At 41.0% G+C, this 21642-nt stretch overlaps 2 protein-coding genes across 2 annotated transcripts; one reads left to right on the top strand and one right to left on the bottom strand.

Annotated features, from left to right (window-relative positions):
- Positions 1-32: 32 nt before the first annotated feature.
- On the bottom strand, positions 33-2408 carry LOC122669562 (pentatricopeptide repeat-containing protein At1g14470). Its single transcript, XM_043866351.1, has one exon. It carries the CDS (start codon positions 2360-2362, stop codon positions 59-61), a length of 2304 nt encoding a protein of 767 aa, XP_043722286.1. The 5' UTR covers positions 2363-2408; the 3' UTR covers positions 33-58.
- A 154-nt stretch (positions 2409-2562) lies between these two features.
- On the top strand, positions 2563-21161 carry LOC122669563. The gene is made up of 6 exons (XM_043866352.1): positions 2563-2911; positions 3710-3785; positions 9995-10125; positions 10244-10314; positions 10459-10540; positions 20944-21161. Exons 1-6 carry the CDS (start codon positions 2591-2593, stop codon positions 20962-20964), a joined length of 702 nt encoding a protein of 233 aa, XP_043722287.1. The 5' UTR covers positions 2563-2590; the 3' UTR covers positions 20965-21161.
- Positions 21162-21642: the final 481 nt, after the last annotated feature.

The following is a 21642-nucleotide window of genomic DNA, read 5'->3' as shown; positions in this document are numbered from 1 at the left end:
TTGCCAAGAATCTGAAGCTTCGATTTCCTTCCAGTATAATTTTTATGGCTCGCTTCAATCACCAATAATCTCTGCAGGAGCACTCGCCATCCTTGAAACAGTGAAACCTGTTATTATCTCTTACAACTATTTCCCTTCTCTCCAACTTTGAGATCAACTTAATGGCACTATGGCAATCCCTGCAAACCCTTAGGTTCTTCACAACTCTAACTGTTGCCCCTATTTCGAAAACAAGAAGCCCGAACCCAATGGCCAGCTTTTCACTATGGGTCCCCACCATCTCTTCTTTCTCTTCCTCTTCAATATCTCTCAAAACACAGCTCTTATCAGCTACATATCCAGCAGCCCTCATCTTCTTTCCTACTTGTTCCAGTAACCCGTATATCTCCCTGGACCGCTCATGTGACCGATCTCCAACAATAAATCGGTGTACCTTGCCACCAAACTCAACCCAACTCCACCCTGTCGCCTTCTTCACTCCCCTAGTTCTCATTGTCTCTCTAACCTTCTCTACATCTCCCCACCTCCCCATTGATGCATAAATGTTTGAAAGCAGGACATAATTTCCAGAGTTCTCTGGTTCAAGCTCGAAGAGCTTGTGTGCAGCAAACTCCCCAAGATCAATTCGTTTGTGGATACAACTGGCGTTCAAAAGAGCCCCAAACACTCCTGCATGTGGTTTCATTGGCATTATGTCTACAAACTTCTTTGCTTTGTCTAACTTGCCTGCTCGACCAAGCAGATCAACCATGCAGGCATAGTGATCTACTTCTGGGCTTCTGATGGAATAAAAAATTTGCAGGCCTTGCTCTGATAAGCCAGCATGACTACATGCTGTTAAGACACCAATAAATGTTATTCGGTCTGGTTCTATTCCTTCGTCTTTCATCTTCAAGAACAATTTAACGACCTCGGTTCCATGGCCATGAGCTGCAAACCCGGTGATCAATGAATTGTAGGAAACTACATCTCTTTCTGACATTTGTTGAAAAATCCTTTTAGCATCTTCCATGTTCCCACATCTTGAGTACATTGAAATCAGAGAGTTACAACCGGAGATGCTCAAATTGATCTTGTTTTGGGTGACAAAGTTCACGACCCATTTGCCCAATTCTAAAGCCCCTAGATGCCCACAGGCTGAAATCACACTCACCATTGTCACTTCGTCTGGTTTTGAGTCTCCAATTGTTATCATTTCTTTGAAGAGCTCAATTGCTATAGATGATTGCCCGTTCTGAGCATAGCCTGCAATCATTGAGTTCCATGAGACGACATTCCTCTCTGGCATTTCAGAGAAGAGCTCCCTGGCTGACACAAGATCACCATTCTTGGTGTATGCTGATATCATTGCATTCCAAGAAACTGGATTCCTGTATGTTCCCATCTCGTCAAAAATCCTTCTTGCAGTTCCGATAGACCCACATTTTGCATACATGTCGAGGAGTGCTGTTTTGACAAAAACATTCAGATGGATCTGCCTTTGGTCAAGTGATCCCACTAGTAACTCTGCAAGTTGAGGGTCACCACGTGCAGAGCAAGACGAAATAAGGGTGACCCAGGTTGTCTCATCGGGTTGTAACCCTGTATCCATCATGTCTCCGAACAATTGTAGAGCTTCTTCCACAAACCCGTTTTGTATGTAACCTGAAAGCATTGCGTTCCATGAGACCACGGTCTTCTCAGGCATCTCTTCAAAGAACTTCCGTGCGTTCATCATATCACCGTGCTTAGAGTAACCACTAACCATGGCAGTCCAAGAGATGACATTCTTCTCGGGCATTGAATCAAACAATCGACGAGCTTCAGCTTCGTTACCCCACTTCCAAAACCCAGAAACTATCGAGTTCCAATCAGCAGCCATTCTATCAGGCATTTCATCGAACAATCGTTGAGCAAGTTCAATTGGGCCGTACTTGGCATACATATCCATGATGGCATTCCTAACATAACGATCACAACCATGACCCAACTTGAGAACATGGGCATGTAATGGAAAGGCTGTCTTTCCGGCCGATTTGATCAGGATTGGGTAGACAAAAGCATCGGGCTTCACATCCATATTAACACCGTCGCAGTGATGGCGCTGCATTTGGAGGAAAAGAGAGATGACATCCTGGTGGGCTCCCCATTGGGAGTAGAATTTGAGCATGTTGGTGAAGACGAAGACATTTGGACGGCGGGAAGAGTCGAAGAGGAGACGGCCATAAGCCAACGGGGCACGGACCCGCGTGCATTGGGTAATAAGCGTGGCGATCCAGTAGTTGTGGTGATGGAGCGAATGGTGGATGATCTGCGCATGGAGTTGCCTCAGCTGACTGAAATCGCCAACAACATTACTCGATATGGTGTGCAAGCGTGACATAAGATGCTAAGAGCAGGTTCAGCCTCTCAGCACCTGCAACCAATAATTGAGACGTTAACATTCAAATCACAAGCGTGAGAGAACAGAGATGTCCTTCTCATTGAACGTGAAGGGTCATTAATGGTAATCTAGTGAATCACCAAGGGCAATCCAGTAAAATGATAATAATAGCCCTTCTGTTTCTCTTCAAGATAGCACAGACTTCGGTATCTGCTTAACAATACAGGAATGTTTATGGCTCAATCCATCTCGAGATGGATTCGAAATCCGATGGTGGGTGTGGGTACTTGTTCAGGTTTCATTGTGTCTCTAACAACCAAGCCGAAGATTCCTGGGTTTCAGATACAGGTTCAGACACAAATCAAGGCCTTCTCTTTGAGCGGTGGTAGTAGCAATGGCGGTCGAGATTTTCTGCTGTTGTCAGACGAGGAGCTGATGAACCAGTGCGAAATGGATACGTACAAAGCTTCTGGTCCTGGTGGCCAGCACCGTAACAAGCGAGAAAGCGCAGTCCGCCTCAAGCACCTTCCCACCGGAGTAATAGCCCAGGTCCCTTTCTCTCTCCAAACTCATTCCGACGTCCTCTGTAGATTAATAGGTTGTCCTCCTTAGCATCCCTTTGTGATTCGCAGATTCGAAGGTAGATGAGAGTAGACAGAAAAGATCGGAAGAAGAATTAGAAGGAGAGGGATGAGAACTTGGACTAGATAGTAGAAAAGTGAAATACATTAAGGTTTAGGCAATTGGTGCAAGGACTGTGGAAAATCTCTCCTTAGCCAAGATACCAAGTAGGCTACATGGTAAAATTTCACACATTTCGGGAGGGACACTATTGCTATTGCAGCTAGTGAATGGATTCATGCTTTTGTAACCTATACGATTACAGTGGTTCATTAGTTATCACACCACCATTGCTCTTCTGAAGATATCACTTGCTTTTTCAGGTATATGCTTTTTAGCTATCATCATGTGGCACGAATTCTATCAATAGAATCTCCTCCATTAGTGCCACCTTTTTACTTGAATAAATTTTTGGGTACATCATAACAATAGAGATTTGAAATTCTGAATCAAATTAAATTTGTTAATCTCAATAATTTTAAATCATCTGGTGGCGTTTGTTTGCCTCTTTTATAAGGTTCAACTCCTCTGTTCATTGCTATGTAAGTCAGTAGCTTCTACTTAAATGCACACTTGGGTCAGCTTCATGCTTTGCACATGTTTCTGAACCCATCTTCTTCTCATTGATTTCCAAAATTTCTTTTTTAATTTTTTTTTTCATGCAGGAGACAGTTCACAGTTGTTTTTTCTTATCTGTAATTTCAACTGGTTCCATGTTGTGTGTAGGCTGTTGAGGACCGCTCACAACATAGGAACCGAGCATCAGCCTTAGCTCGTTTGCGTACTCTATTAGCTCTTAAAGGTTCCCATCAACTTTGCTTGCCTGCAGCTTTTCTTTCTTCGTTACCTCTCTCTCTCTCTCTATATATATATATATATATCTACATGACTACATCTATATCTATAATGGATGTGTGTGTGTGTGTGTGTTTAAGGAGAACCTCATTAGCCAACAAGACATTTCCAAGGCCTTGATTTTGGTTCTTATCAATACAAGCTAAAGTTTGTCTCTTGATTATGAGATGCATGCAATCAAAGTAGTCCTCGATTTGATGGTGTTATTAAGAACTTCTCATATGGAAATTTCACACAGAATGCTCTCTGTGATCTTTTCCCCTTCTTTTTCCCCATTTCTTTCCTTTAAAGAACATAATGTTGGAATGGACAAGATATATATAGGACTAGGACTCAAATCAACACAGCTATGAACCTAGCGCACAATAGGATCACCCACACTATTAACAGTACACTATACCACAATTTTCCCGCAACAGAAAATGACGGAAACACCTAAACAGTAGATGAACAGAAAAATCTTTCAACTCTTAAAACTCTCAACAATCCATAACAATACCTTAGGATGATGTCTAGCCACAGAAGAAACAAAACAGTGCAAGTTCTGGTCTATCGGCAGGGCAGGAAATGAGGCAATGAGCGCCCAGAAAATCAAATAGATCCAGGAGTAGTAACCAGGCTTCTCAGATGGGGAAGATCTCCCAATCGAGGGTAGGAGACTTGGACTGGACTAACACGTCCAAATTACAGTCAAATCTGATGGTTGAATGATGAGATATGACAGGTGATGTAGCTAAGTCACTTAGAGGGTTTATTTATTGAAAATAAGCTTTGGGTTGGGTCACATATGTATTGGGACTTTGACCCCATGGGTTTATTTTGTAATTGACCAATTTAATGAGCTTAAAATATGGGCAGAAAGTAGGAAAACGGGATTTACTTCATTAGCTTAGTTATAGTCCTATTTTGAGTCTGTTTTCTTTATTATTTCACTTTCCTAGTCAATTCCAGATATCTTATTAGTTAAGGATTGGATTAGGCCTTTCATTTTTCATGTCTAACTCTATTTTTGAGTCTTCTATATAAGTTTGTAAGGGAGGCCAGTATTGTACACGAATTTGAATAATGAAATATTGCCTTTAGCCTTTGTGAAAATCCTGAGATAGGATGGGTGAGATGCCTAGGCTGATATAGCCTTTCCCAATCCCATTCCACCGATCTCCATTCAAGCTCTAGTTGTGCCCTAGTTGATCTCTTGAAGAGACATACTCAGCTGCTGGAAATTCTTTGCAAGGGTCAAGAATACTTTCAGACAACAATTAAATGCATCAACCCCAACCCAAACACTTCTTCTTCTAATCCTCTAAACCAAACGCTAGCATCCCCTCCATCTTTGAACATCATCCCAATAACCTAAATTCTGCCCAGACCTAACCAACCATCAGAAATAGCCCAAACGTGGACCGAATCTCCCTCTCAACCTTAGGGAAACTCGATCCAAGCCCCTGCCCTAAACTCCCATCCTAAATCCTTGATTCCCCCATTATTCTCTTTTCAAAAACCCAGAAATCCTAAACCTAATCTACTGTCCATTTAAGTTTACATAACTAATTCCATCAAAACATCTTAGGACCTTCATTGGAAGACTCCCCTACATCAACTTACCCTAACCCTACCATCAAACCCTGGGTCACATCAAACCCTAACCCTAATTTTACACTTTCACCTATTTTTGAGTTAGTGAACTACCTATCAGATCAAATCCTGGTTATTTGGCTTCTAGTTGGTCTCCTACCAATCTAGAACTACATTAATTTCAAGATTAGTTAATGAAACTCAAAATAGCAACTTACAGTCTACAGTCCAAATCAGCCAATGGATTAGGCTGAAACTACCATCAAAGTAGAGGCCTAGGCAGGGTATTATACTCCCGAAGTTTGGTCAGAAACTGATGGCTAGATCTGGAGTTTCTAGGTCTTGAAGTCTGCTGCACTAGATCACAACACAGGAGAGCTGCAAGGATGGGGATGACTCTTCAAGGCCTGATTCAGTGGAACTCGATAGGACAGTCTTCAAAGAAGGAACCAGCAACACATTGGAGAACAGTTGCCTCGATACCTCTCAGATATTGGGTTATTGCAGGACAATGAAAATAGAAACAAAGAACTCGATGGAGGAGAAGAGGAAGAAGATGGCAGGGGATATGACCAAGGCCTCTCACCTATGGCCTTGGTTGGTCTCTCACTAACCTAAGGAATCTCTCCTCACACTGTCTCACACAACAGAGTCAATCAACTTCATTAAATCGCGGTAGAAGGACACTAATGATCCCATTACATTTAGTCTGGCTAAGGCCATCACTAAAGAGGATAACAACTAATAGAAAGTACTTGCACACATAGTTCGAGAACTTGTGAGATCTCGTCGAATTTTTCGGTTTTTCGAAATCCTAAGACGAGACTGCCTATGAGTCTCAAAATGTCAATATCTCGCCGAGATCTCGGTTTGACCTAGGAAAATGCCCCTCCAGGTCCTTTATATGAGTGCCAGATCTCGAGATCTTGCTGGAAAATCTTGGTATACAGACACCTATCTATGCCAGGAACCAAGACAGACACTTATTTATGCCTAATATCTTGTTAAGCTTTCCAACAAGTCCAAGATTGCTAAAATTTGATTTATATTCAAGGAGTTATGTACCGGCCAAACTTAATTCGGTGTGCGCGAATGCTGTCAAAATCGCTCTGAATGAAAATATTTTTTTGGATATCAAAACAAATGAATATTTTACCGCACTTTTGGTTTTTAGCAATGTTTTATCATATTAAGATTTATGGAATTTTTAGATTTGAGAAAAACCCCTGCATTAGAAAGTTGAAAATTGCACCTACAGCCGAAAATCCAGTTTTTGTTCTTGAACTGGGGGATTGACTTTTTTTCCTTTTGGAATTTGATTTTTTGACTATTTTTATTGGATTCAAATAGGGGGTATTTGCTTATTATGAATAATATCTTAAATATACTTAAATGATATTAGGCATAAATAAGTGTGTTTGTCCTATGTCTGTCTTGCTTTTCCACTAAGTGAAACTCCTATTTGGACTTTGTTTTTGCAAAATCTGATAGTACCATTGTGTTTAAATGGCAAATAGGCTGAATACCAAGTTTCAGACCCAAATTAGGTCTAAAACCCACCGAGATGAGGCTTCAAGTCAGAAAAAAAAAAAAAAAGTGCACCAACTCGGCGAGATCTCGCCGTCGACTCGGTTTTTCAAGGGTCCGAGTTGGCACCGAAACCAGAGCTTTCGAACCTTGCTTGTACAAGAAGTAACTTAAGATCCTAGATATTAAGCTCATAGGCCCAATGAACCGAGGTGCACTTTAATTCAAGGTTCAAAAACTCGTCTTGACCAGGTTGAGACGACTGAGATCTCGGGGAGTTAGTGTATTTTTTTTTTGTTTTGTTTCGGTATGATGTTTTGGTGGGCAAATGGCCATAGTTGGCTCCAAATTTTTAAGGGAAGCTTGTTTTAGGCTTAATAAACATATTTAAATCTTCAAATTGTAAACTAAAAGCACCCAATTTGGTGTTTTGGATTTGCACCCTTGATTAGCAGTAATCATTGAACCCTTAATGTAATATTGCCTATTCTATTGTGGGAGAAGACGCCACAACGTTCGATATTGAAGAACAATGGGGGAGCAGGGGTTTTGTTGCGTTTTTTGGAAGGAAATAGTGCTCTGAAGGTTCTTTTTCGTTTATGCTTGTCGGAGTTTCTACACCGGTGGCCCATGGTACTCCTTCCCTCGTTACTATGGAGGGTAATGGGACTCGAAGTGGTGTACAACGATCATGGGCGAATCTGTTTAGAGGTGGAAAGGTAAGAGAGGATGCTGGTGCTATCCCCTACTTTGAGCCGTCTGTTGTTAATGGCAGAAGAGTTGCGCAGTGTACTGCAGAAGAGTTGGGGGAGGAGAAGGATCGATGGGATGCGGCTTTGGTGGGATATGTTTTCGGTCCGAGGCCAACGTTCTCTGCCATGCAGCGTTTTGTGAAAGAGAAATGGGGGCATGTTGGTGGTGTCGAAGTGTTTGGTTTAGAGAGTGGTATCTTTATGTTTGATTTTCAGGGAAGTGATCTGAGCTGCCAGATCTTGGACGAAGGCCCTTGGACTCTTGGTACTCGTCCTCTGATTTTGCGACCCTGGTCTCCAGAGATATCTCTTTCTAAGAAAGAAGAGTCTGAATTGCATCTTTGGATTAGGCTCTATGGACTTAATTTGCATTACTGGGGAGAACGTTCATTAGGTCACATTGCCAGTGTGCTTGGTCGGCCAATCTGCGCTGATAGGAGGACTACGCAGAGAGAACGGCTCTCCTTTGCGAGACTTTGTGTCTCCATTAAGGCCTCTGATGGGCTTCCTAGCACCATTTTGATTGCACAAGAGAATGGAACTTTGGTTGAACAATCTGTTCACTATGATTGGATGCCTCCTATGTGCAGTGCTTGCAAAGTATTCGGACATGTTGATAAGGCATGCCCTGTTGCTGCAAACCAGAGTACTCAAGAGGGTGGTGCTTCTGCGCCTGAGACCATGCAGGTTGAAAATGGCTGGCAGAGACCGAGGGGGCGACGTGGACGTGGTAAACGTCCCTTACCGCCGGAGGTGGTCAACCCTATGGCTGGATCAGTGCTTCCGTCATCTGATTCCGGTCAGGCAGTTTCTGCGGTTAAGGCATCAGTGATTGTTGAACCACCACGTGGCAGGTCAGATCGTGTTTATTCAAATACTTCTTCTGGTGGGAAAACGGTTGCTGGTTTTAGTGTTGAGAAGGCACAATTATCCTCTTCTAAGGTTCAGCCACGTGCTGGAACGTTGGTAATTAATGAGGTGTCAAGTGGTGGTTTGAAGGATAAGTTGGTTGCTCCAACATCTAGGGAGAGTGTAGGGGAACGTGGCAAAGACAAGGTGGTTGTGACAACCACCTTGCTGTGAAGGATTCTGTTCGTGGCTTGGGTCATAATAGTCCAAAATTTTCAGGTATTGTGGAATTAAAACCACCAACCAGTGGTGTGTCTGAGGCGGCTAAATCTGGTTCACTGGACCGAAAAATAAACACCATGGTTACCAGGAAACACTAAGTTTGAGGACCAACTCTATTGGGAAGCTGCCTACTTAATATTTCACACATAAATGTGCTCATCAGGAAGGATGCTGATCAGTCGTTTGTTGGTAATAGATTCGCTCCATTACAGGATGTGGAGCCTATTGTGACTAGTGAAGATGATGTTGAGGGTCCTGCAATACCTCGTGTACGTGAGCGCAGTCTGGGTCGGGGCAACTACACGCACTGCTCCACTTCTCCAACCTCGCATTGATGAATGTTGGGGCGTGGAATACTCGGGGTTTAAATGATCCCGGTAAGCGCAGGGCGGTGTTTGATTGGGCTATGAAGAATCAGCTTGTGGTTTTTGGTTTGATGGAAACACGTGTTAAGCCAAGGATGATCCGTGGCTTGCGTGACAGTTTTCGCAGTTGTAGTTTTATTCATCATGACAGGGAGATCAATGGCTGTGCTGACTATTTGGCTGGTTTGGTGCATCTATCTCAAGATGTTGTTTTTAGACTAGATTGTCTTCCAGAAGCTCTTTCCACTATAATTAGGAATGATGCTAATGGAATGACATACTACAGGTTGTAAGTTTTAATTACTTTCTACTAATATAAGCTCCTTTTAACCAAAAAAAAATTGCCTATTCTACACATTGTTTGAGTGCTATGAGACATAATTGGCAAGTAAAACAAGTAAATTATGCAATAATGGATGAAGACACATAATATTGAATAATTATTTAAGAAATAGTTAAAGACTAAAAGTTCTACTACAAACCACTAGATACAGTGAAGTATTCACAATGCATATTACATAGACACCCAACCCAAGTACAATGAATAATGCATAAGTCATAGACACCTTACTACCCTAGTCTTCCATGTCTGAACTCCCAAGTCTCAACAATACAATACTATGACTCTATGAGTACTGAGGAGGTCTCTAGATATACACCTGAGATGGACAGATGAGAATAAATGAAAAAGATTTTTGATGATATCATACTTTGATAATCTCCTTATAGCAGCTTCTTTGTTTTTGTTTGCCAAATGAAAAATGTGTATTTGCACTGATAGGTAGCATTTTGTCCCTTTGAACTAGTTAGGAATGCAGTTGACTTGAATGGGTACAAACCTCCTCTTGAGCTTCTTCAGATTCTTCCTGCAAAGTCGACAATGAGAGGATCAGAATGTGGTTCACAAATTGGACCAAATAATCCAAAATTTGCATTGGTATGACTCATCATATTGTGTATACTAATTTTCTCTCTAAAATTTGAGAGCCTACATGGATTTTAAATGAATATGATATCGGTCATTCAGTCTACTTTATCTTTTGTTTCTGCCATAGGGAATGCGAGCTTTATTGGACCTAATGTTTGCAGTTAATGGCTCTGTATCAGATGCAGCAAAGTTTTTGGGGTATAATTTGGCTGTTGAGTTTTTCCACCGTTTGTAAGAGTTATTGAATATTTGATATTCTACAGCAGGCATTCCATGTTGTTATACCATAAACTAACCCACTGTATCAAGTAGAATCATTGCGTTCTCTCTTGAATATTGCAGGTTAAGCACAGGTGCTTTATCACGTTTGATATTATCAGATGATTCTCTTAGAATGGCTGTAAATGAACTGCGGACATCCAAGGTATACTCAAATAGAATCAGGCTATATTCATGATCCCTCTTCCAAATTTTAATACATGTTTATGTATGGGTATCCTATTCATGTTTCATGTCAGTTTTTCAGCCATGGTTATCTTTATGTCATAGAGTTGGGGGGATTGATGCCATATACACTGTTTTCTATGGCCATATGGACTGTCTTATTTTTTCTTTCTTTCAGTTAAATGAAAAATGGACTATAAAGATTGATAGAATTATTACAAATAAATAAAAAGAACAAAAAATTTCCAATATGCAACATTTCAAATTCAGCCCAAATGTAAAATAGATATTATAATTTTTCTTTTACCAAGAATAAAATGAATGAGCATAAAATCCCAAACCATCATGTTTTCATCCTCCACCATAAAAAAAAAAAAAAGTCATTTTCTTGTTGCCTTCATGATGAACGGAAGGCAATTCTGGCAGGATTAACTTAATATTGTAATCATAAAGTGGAGAAAGCTAATGACTGAGTCTCCTCCTACAATCAGCTAGGATCAGGTGACTCTGTCTCTATCTGCCAAAATCTGTTGAACCTATTGCAGGAGCTCAATACCATACTAAAGAGCTTGAAGTTCAACGAAAACTACATCAAATTGCTAACTTCGCCAGGTGTCTTTGGTTTTGACTTTTCATTTTGGACCAAATTCTCCAGCTTAATGAACGTAATTCACCTCCTAATCGGTGGAATGGTTCAAAATCAGGATTTACATGGTTGCTGCTGCAGCAGCTACTGCCAGATTGTAACTCATCCAGCCTTTGATGAGACAAGGATAATCATCTAAGGGGTTCAGTTCTGTACATAGATACTTGAGCCAGCATCACACCTTCTTTACTTCATCTCATAGACCTATAATGGAACGGCGCAGAATGATGTGTGAGATGATCAACCAGAAGATATACAGAGCAGTCTGAATGAAGGCCTTAACTTTGGAGGACTTGATGAGTTGATGTAAGCAAGCTTCTCAACCTCAGGGGATGTGTCAAACTTGAGATCCACCATACTCTGCTCTAAATGGTTAGGGTTCAGAATGACCCTTAACTGGTTATGGGCATAGTTATCAAGGCGGCAAGGCGACCATGACGTTGGAGAGGGTCCAAAAAGCAAGACGACACCAACAAGTGGCAAGGCGCCCAAGGCGACCAAGGAGCTTGGACACCTTGGCTTTGCCTAGGCGACTCCTTGATAACTATGGTTATGGATGAATTTGGTGTAGAAAAATCATGTGGCCCTACCCAACCTGCCTTGACCATGGGACCCTGCTTTGTCAACTGACTTGCATGCTTCAAGGATTTGGGCGGAGAAGAGGTTTAACTGGTATTTGATTGTGTGTTATACAGGATCTGTCACTTGGTGCAGTGGTAAAAGTTGCTGCTGCCAGCGTGAAGATGAAAGTTCGAGCCAGAGGATAACCACTGCTTTCAAAAATACTGATCATTAGGACTTATCCAATCCAACTCTTCTCGGACCATGCAAAAATGGAACTTGCACCGTGTTATGGCCCTTTGATTGTATTTTGTTCAATATTGAACCTAACTCATTGTTATCCCTGATCTAAACTCTTAGCAATAACTCCTTGTAAGAGCACATGCATCTTCCAAGCCAATGAATGTCATCATTTATCACGTATAAGAGAACATGCTCAAGTATTTAGTGTACATTGAGGTTGACTGTGGAACTGACATGTTATTGAGCCTATATTACCAAGAAATAAATGTAGTTGTAAGATGTAAAGGGAAGTGATGCAGATTTGATTTTCTCCAAACACTACCAGCGTAGTAGGAGGAAGAAGAAACAGTCTGTTCTCTAGTTTTCAGTTCTGGTTAGACCAGATTTCTGGACTGGTTGGACCAAATTTGGTTCAGTCATGGTTTAGTCAAGGGTTGCTACTAATATTGGGGTCGTGGGTTCCTTTTTCTAGTTTCTATTTGTTGTTTTTGCTTGTTCAAGAAGGCTGGACTCTAGTTACTAATTACCAGCCTTAGTAGTTGCTATTTTGTCAATCTTCTAGATGGTTTCTATTTTGTTAAGAAAACTTAGGTTGTAAGTTGTAAGGACTCCTCCTTCCTATGCATGGGGGTTCCCTATGTTTTATGGAATCTATAAAGTAATAAATAATAGAGCCAAGGGATCATACCCCACCCATGATTTACAACATATGAAACTTTGCTTTGAAACCTGTTACCTGTGAGATACAGAAGGCTGTGAGATGCAGTAGACTACTTAGTGAGAAGCTGGGCTGACTGGTGGGAAGATGGTCGAGGTTTAAGTGAGAGAATCAAGTCATATCTATCTTACTTCTACTCTAATTCTCTTTTCTGTTTCTGAAGACTTATTCACTGCTGTTTTGTGGCTATATTTAGGTTTATTATCAACTTGTTAAAAGAGCATAACAGAACTTGGTCGCGGACTAACCTCCTGAAGTCCAAACAGTACCTGCAATACCCTGTTTTCCTTCTGTTTCTATTCTGTTTGGCCTCTCTGATCTGCAACAACTAGCCATCGTCTTTGGCTGATACTTTGGTATTTTGTTCTCAATTCCAAGAAGATATTTCAACCAGGTTTGGGTGCTGATCTAACTTACAGATCTGGAGTTCTAAAGAGTTACTAACTCTGAGAACTCTAAGTTTCTATTTTGAGAGAGTACCTGTAAAACCTTACCTAACCTCTGGATCGCTTCCAACCTTTGGGAGTTAATACTGTTTTTACAGACTTACAGTCAACCAGATTTTGAGTTCTAAAATTTCTCTAAAATCTGGTACAATTGATGTTGGGAACTTGTAACCTGCTAAAAGGGTAATCCTACTCCATTATATTGGTATCAGAGCTATGGAAAGACAACAGACCACTACATTGATGGGACGATATTGAGGGTTATGGAACTCTATCTCCGATAGGATGATCATGTGGATCCTGATTTGGCATCACTATAAAACTTGTTAGAGAATATAGATGAAGAAAACCAGAACCAAGAATGGAGGAAGAAGAGAGAAAGAGAAGAAGATGAGGACGATGAGAGAACTGTTAAACTTATCAGTCCCCCTCATAATGCTTGTATTTATAATCTCAAATTGCAATAGAAAGGGGAACTCCTAATCAGATTAGGAATTCCTAATCATGATAGGATTCCAAGTTACAATAGGAAAGGAACTAGAACTAACAACTCAAACTGAAACTAAGACTAACAACTCAAAGTAGAATTAGGACTTGACATAATTAGAAACCAGGACTCCAACTAGGACTAGGAAAATAGAAGATATACGTATCAACCAAATTACTGTTCACATGAACAGTACTTCAACACTCCCCCTCAAGCTGGATTATACAAATAAGTAAAGAAAGAAGATCCAGCTTGAACTAAAAGGAAAAAAAAGAACTCCATAATAATGCAAACACTCGCCCTCAAGCTGGCGCATACAAGGTATCAATTCCCAACTTGAACAAAATGAGAAGAAACTAAGTTGCAGCAGAATCCAGCTTGACAGATGAATGTAGCTCCCAAATATACCTTCAAGAACTTGAAGTAATTGATCTTCAAAACCTGGACAGACATGATCAGCAAACCGGGACTAAAATTTCTTCCAAAAAAATGCAGCTTTTAACGATCTTCAATAGCTAACCAGTGATGAATCTCAGATTGTCATAATGACATAAAATTTTGAAGTTAAATAACTAGAGCCGCAAGTAGCGGAAATGAGTTGAATTAGGCAGCGGAAAAACACTGTATCAACCCAATTGAAAGTCCTCAAATAGGCAACAACCAAATATCTTCAATACTCTTCAATACTTCAATCTTCCCCTTACGGTAAACTCAACCCAATAACGAAGGATACCCAATGGCAATGGTGGAGAAAACTGATCTTCTATGTTTTGCACCAATGTTCCTGCAAGTTTTGCGTTCTACAATGTCTGCAGGTGTATTGTACATAAATCCCCCCCCTCACGTGTAGTAGTACATGTGGACAAATAACGGAGATTATGTCAGAGATAGTGCAAAAGTATAAACTTCCAGAATTCTCCAAAGGTGCTATGGGTATGAAAAAATTAAGGAATGGCAAAATTGTAATTTACTAGAAGTTTCCAAAGGTGTTATGGGTAAATACCAAAGGTATGGGATATGAAGGGAATTAGAATTATTGAAAGAGAACGGTGTTGAAAAAAAAGATGGCATGGTTGTAAGTTGGTGGAAATCCACTTTTAAATACAATCCAAGCCAAAGGGCAAACTGGTAATAAACCAGAATTTTCAAGGGTCAATTGGGTAGTCAAATAGGAGAATGGCAGAATTGTAATTTAAATGAAATCCATACATATATATATGCATAAGCAAGGCCAAATTTAAGGGAGGAGTGGCAATCTAGTAATAAACCAGAATTTGCAAGGGGTCAATTTGGTAGTTAAAGAGGCAATGGGACATTATGGGAATTAAAATTATTGTAAGGGGACAAACTAGGAAGGGACAATAACTAAAGGATATGTTTGAATTAAGGGTAAAAGGAAGGGCATATATGGAATCACAGAAATTAGATAAAGACATGTAAGGGGGAGTCATCTCCTACCTCTTGATAGAAAGGAGAAGGCAGAGAACTGGAACCAGCGTATATCGAGAGAACTTCTCCATTCGACCGCCAATCACCCTGAAATTTTGGGTGGAGAATCGCAACACAATGCCATCTTGAATGCAAGCAACAAAAAGTTGAATAACAAAGGTAAGGTTGAACAAAAAATTCCTGAAACCAGATAAAGGGGTAGTTATGGTTTCAGGTTTGATTTCAATGACATATCTCACTACTCCCTTTGAGTTTCGACCTAAAACTCAATATACTGGGTCGCCTCCAAGAGAGGTAATGGAACCCCAAGCCACGGGAAGAAAGAAGATGCAACTAACAGGATCAACTCGATTCTGTTGATCTACTATTACTACCACAAACAGAGCACAATAAAATTGCTGATTCAGCAGCAAATCGAGTAATGACAGCAGATCAACAAATAGCAGCAATCCATAGAAGGAAATAAATCGTAACTTGCAATAGCAGAATAGCAGCGGAATAGAGCAGCAAATACATATCGATGGAGCACAACATTAGTTCTTCAGCAGAAATTAATAGCAGCCAGATTCAGTAATCGATGCACACCCAACTCCAGGTATGATCTTCAGATACTATTTCAGCTGTCATCGAAACCAGTATGTGAAACCCTAGTTCCTCTTCTTCCTCTATGAACTAGGGTTTCCTTCTTCAAACCAGAATTTACAATCGACTCTCAAAACAGCAATCTTGGAGAGAATCAGTCACTGGTAACCTAGCTCTGATACCATGTTAGAGAATATAGATGAAGAAAACCAGAACCGAGAATGGAGGAAGAAGAGAGAAAGAGAAGAAGATGAGGAAGAGGAGAGAACTGTTAAACTTATTAGTCTCCCTCATAATGCTTGTATTTATAATCTCAAATTACAATAGAAAGGGGAACTCCTAATCAGATTAGGAATTCCTAATCATGATAGGATTTCAAGTTACAATAGGAAAAGAACTAAAACTAACAACTCAAACTGAAACTAAGACTAACAACTCACAGTAGAATTAGGACTTGACATAATTAGAAACTAGGACTCCAACTAGGACTAGGAAAATAGAAGATACACATATCAACCAAATCATTGTTCACGTGAACAGTGTCACATGAACAGTACTTCAACACTTGTGGACGAGTTTTTTTTAGACGGGGAGAGTTGATGGAGTTCAGAAGAACAAGAAGGCCAGCAGCTAACCAGGCCGTTGGACTGAACCAAGAATGGAGCATTATGTTTGATTTTGAGTGTCCAATGGATTATATGGGCCATGGGCTTAGTATTTTTGGTTTTACTATTATAATGAGCTAATTCTATAAGCTCAAAATCTGAGGGATTTGAGTCCTATACGGGATTAGGTGTTAATTTCTTGAAGAGTTTCTATTTTGTGGAAAACTTTAGGTTGCAAGGGATTCCTCCTTCCACACATGAGGGGGGGGGGTGAGTTTCCTATTTTGCTTATTTCCAAGAAAGTTATAAATAAAGAGGGCATCATACCCACCCGAGTTATTTGAGAATTAATTTAGCCTTGAGCTTGTGATTTCTGTGAGAGACAGCATGGTCTTTTAGATTCAGAACTGCTCTACTGTGGGATGCAGTAGGGAAACCTTGGTGAGACGCTAAGGCTGGAGTTAGTGGGATTCCCTCTCCACAGTTAAGTGAGAGGCCTAGCATATTCTTCATTTCCCTTCTATTCTTCTTCTTTTCCATTCACTGTAGGTCAGATTTTGATTTTTCTCCATCCTTGCGCATGCAACTTACAGTTTATGGTTTATCTCCTGAATTGCTATTTAGAGCTCTAATTATTGTCAATTTTTTTGTTTCACACCTGGTTTTTTGCTGCCGATACACTCTTCAGTCCAATCCATTAGTTCCTTGTTTGATGCCTAGTTTTGAGTGCTGTCATGGAATACTACTACCTTAGTTTCTATTTTAGTCTAGTTACTATTTTCCTACATGTTACTAATTCTTGTTCATTTGCTATTTCAATACTACTTGGTTACTTAATCTTTTCCATGTTTCTATTTTGGTTATTACTTACTACTCTTGGTTTAGTTGCTAATTTCAGTAGTTTCTAGATCCGATTTCCTGTTTTCAGCAATCCTTTGATTTCTTTAAATCGGACGATTGGATTAGCTCCTAATTTTTGCTAATTCATTCCTAATACCAACTAGGCCCTTTGACCTGAACTTGAACCAAATCTGGTGACTTACTGTGACCTACTGTTCTAGATCACTGTTGGTTATTCTAATCCCAATCTTTGGGTAATTAGATAGCCATAAAGGAGAGTTGACTGGTACTAAGCTGCTAGCAAGCATTTCCACCATAAGAGTTTATTGAGACTATCAAAGAGACTGGCCTTATATTAGCCTTAGTTGCTAAGGAAGTCACTCCTCCACCCGAGACTCTTTTCCTAAGCCTATTCGAGCTTCCTGATTTTGCAGATTTTGTACCCTAGGAACTTCAAGATGAGCTGCCCCCGATGCAGAATATACATCATGCCATCAACTTAGTGGTTGTGCCAATGTTTCCAAATCTGTTTGTGTATCATCTCAGTCCTACAAAATATGCTGAGCTGAAACGGCAAGTAGACTAGTTGAAAAAGGGTTTTATCCTAGAAAGCGTGAGCCGTTGATGCAGCTGCCTAGGAGGGCTGTCTTCCCGAAGAATGTGAGCTGAAACTGGAGATGGAGTAGCAGTGAGACCCGGATCCAAGTGGTAAAGGCCATCCCGCACTCTACCATATTCCATATCCAATTGTTACCCCCATCACTAGATCCTGAAAAACACAGTGAGTAGGAAAAAAAAATGAACACTACAATTCAGATCAACGGTAAGGCGGTAGATAGAAAGTAGATTTGCATAAGGTTAGGGACATGTAAAACAGAAGACAGATATAAAGAGCAAGCGATAGAACCTTTACCAGAAATGACAGAAAGGGACCACTCAGCCACCTGGACCTTGTCCTTTCCCGAACACAGGTTACAGGTATGAAACAAGTCCGAGGAGCTGGTCATATGGTCAGAGGCTCTAGAATCAATGAGCTAGGAGGAGCCAGAATGGAAGGAAGCAAGGAATATACTTATCTGGACAAGATGGAAAGTAGTAGTGGAAGAAGCCATGGTAGGAGATGTAGCACCGAGCTGAGTCATCATACGCTGGAGAGCAGCCAACTGTTTAGATGTAAAGGACACAGGTGTGGTACCATCAGTCGTCTCAAAAAGGTGTGCCTGAGATCGAGTAGAGTTCTGTTTCCCACTACTCCCTCCCCCTTTGGGGCGACCATGAAACTTCCAACAGGTCTCTCTGGTGTGGTAAGGACGCCCTCAATAATCACACTTAACCGGGCCCTTTGTAGATGAACCAGGTTTAGTGACATAACCAGCAATGGAAGTAGCCTGAGGTGTGGTCACGAGAGCAGAGCAGGTAGTGGCAGCAGGTGGCATCATAATAGAGCGATGCCTGTCTTCATGTTGAACAATGTTGTTAGCCTGGAGAAGTGTGGGAAAAGTGTCTCTGCCAAAGATCTGATCACGAATCTGATCGTATTCCAGGTTGAGGCAAGTCACAAATTCATAAATCCATTCCATTTCACGCTCCTGGAAGATCTCACCATCAGAGGTGCTAACCATTGGAACAGGGTGATAAAAGTCCAATTGCTGCCATAAACTGGTGAGGGCAGAGTAGTAGTCAGAAACTGACAGCTCCTTCTGAGCAATATCACGGACTAGACGGCGGAGCTCATAGATCTGTGCATAATTGCTTGTCTGGGCATATGTATGCTTAACTGCGTCCCACAATTCTTTGGCAGTGTTCAATAGCACAAAACTAGGTCTGATGGTTAGTTTCATAGAGTTCAACAAGAATGACATCACAAGGGCATCATTAGCCAACCATGTGTCCTTAGCAGAAGCCTCAGTAGGGGGTGCCACCAGTGATATAACCCGAAAAGTGGTTGCCTCGAATAGTTAGGAAACAAGCTCGTGACCAGGCAAGATAATTAGTCCCATTATTTTGCCGAAGGATGCTGGTCACTACCTCCTAATCCACCCAATGATGAACTAGTACTCTCCATTATTTTGCAAAAGAAAAAGCACAATAAGTGAATGAGAAATACCTTCACACAGAAGATTACAGCATACCATTAAGCTACAGGCAGAGAAAGAAAAACCAGCAAGGCGGGGGTGAGCATAGCAAGGCAAGGGGGCCTGTTACAAGGTCAGTGGAGATGCAAAGGGGCCTGCAAGGGCCGGCGAGAGATGCAAAAGGGCTTGCAGGGACTGGCGTGAGGTGCAGAGGAGCTGGCAGGGTCCTAACAAGGGACCTGGTGGAGGCGGATGGCCCAGGTGGGAGGTGGAAGGCCTAGCAGGGGGCCATGGAGGTCGTTAGGATGGCGCAAGGGGCCAGGGAGGTGGTGCGAGAGGCCAGGAAGGCCTGGTGGTGGCAGCGTGAGGACCAGGGAGGCCTGGCAGTGGTGGTGCAGGGAGGCCTAACGGTGGTAGCGCAAGGGCCAGGGGCCCTTAGGCGGCGAGTGGTACAGCGGCGGTGCTGAAGAACTTCTTCGGCGAGAAAAAAATACCCAAAAAAGAAGACTGGCTCTGATACCAAGTTGAGAAGAAGATTTGGGAGAATAGATTGGCTTGTCAAGGAGACAGAGACCATGCCTTCATTTATAACTTGAGATTATTACAAATATGGAATGATTGACTCAATCCTTATCTAGCACATTTAACATGTGCACAATGAACCTAGATACTACAATGTATCTAGTTACAATACATACTACGACAAGAGAACCGAACCAGTAGAAGAACCGGTCTATACTTCAACACTTCTAAAACAATTCAATTCTGTTCATTTGCTATAGTTTATGTGTTGAAGTACACACACCCCTCCCCAAACACAACATACACACATCGGTGATTTCTCTCCTGTATTCTCTAGTAGTTCCCTAGTGTTTTCCATTGATACCCTTTTTCCGTTGTCTGACAGTCTCTCTTTCCACCGTTTCAAAGTGGGTTTCCAACTTTCCATGGTGTTTGGTTTCATGGGTTTCCACGGGTTCATGGTTGAAGGTTTTCATGCAGTCCAGTGTGATCTCTCCATTTTCCACCAAAATTTCATGGTTTCACCATTAATGGTTTAAGATTTCATTAGTTCTTTGGTAATCTCTATTTTCTGGCAAAGATTGTTTGGTTTTATTGTTCATGGTTTAAACTTTCATGGAGTTTGTGGTAATCTCTCTGTTTCAGGCAAGGTAAGAGAAATTACTAATTTTTCCGTCATGGAGAACAGAGGGCAAATATAGTTCAAAGGGATAAACCCAACCATTCTTGGTTACAACCAAGTGCACCCCAAAGATAAGTACACCACGTGATTAAGGGGGCCTGAAACTAGACATGTGGCTAATCCAAGGGGTATGCTACCCATCATCCATACAGGCAGTTTGACAAGATCTACAATTCAAATGGCTCAAGATAGTTTGACCACCTCTTTCTTTTTTGGGTAGAAAGGTTTTCCCACCTATTATATGGTTTTATGCATTTCATTCCCCCCTTTATGAGCCCCATATTTTTTTTCTAGGAAACAGTTGGTTAGTATCTGGACAGGATGGTGAAATCTAATTTTATGGCTTAAATTTTCCTCAAAGATTCTATTATTTATAATCAACTTGTAGCTGTCCACCATGACAATATTTGGTATTTTTATGATCAAACTGCATTCTGCTAGAGAACAATTCTACTCATTTTTGTCAAATAAGGATGGTTTTAGAACTGCATCTGTGATCCCAAATGTAACTCAGTGATGTCCTGCAGGGTATGAGGCCTCTTGTTTAAGATTCATGAGAAGAGGAATGGCATCTGTGTCAGGTTCAAGTATTGTGTTTTTAGTTTAGCTTGCACCTTGTATTAGCATACTCAACTCTGGATCGATAATAATTTTTTTGTCAATTTTTATTGTAAAGCCCTCTTTCTGTTTGACATAAATTTTGGTACGAGTAATTCATCTCATTGAAAGATAGTTGGTTATGGGAGAGAATGCAAAGGGCCTCTCTCTCTCTCTCTCTCTCTCTCTCTCTCTCTCTCTCTCTCACACACACACACACACACACACACACGCGCGTGCGTGTAGCGCCGGCATGCTTCCATACACAAATATGTGATGCCATCTTATTTGCAATGCTGTCTATAAGGAACTTAAGTTTTTACCAAAAAAAAAAGGAACTTAAGTGGATACTTTAGTACGAAAACAGCAAAAAGAAGTTTATACATGATTTATAAAATTAGGGCAAGAGATCACTACTTGGTCGCAGTCTCTACATTAGCGTTTGGGTCAATGAGTGAGCATGCCTGGGTATCTACTAGGGGGCAGAGGCGTCATCTTATGGTGTCTTGTGAGAGGGCGTTGGAAACACCACCAAGTAGAGACCTTTTTCCCATAAAATTAAAAATAGATGAACTTTAAGGTTTCACCCAAGTCTCAAAACTTGCCATATTGCCAACATGGATTGATGT

Source organism: Telopea speciosissima, chromosome 7 (genome assembly GCF_018873765.1).
Source record: "Telopea speciosissima isolate NSW1024214 ecotype Mountain lineage chromosome 7, Tspe_v1, whole genome shotgun sequence".
Lineage (NCBI taxonomy): Eukaryota > Viridiplantae > Streptophyta > Magnoliopsida > Proteales > Proteaceae > Telopea > Telopea speciosissima.
This window is presented reverse-complemented; position numbering and strand designations above follow the sequence as displayed.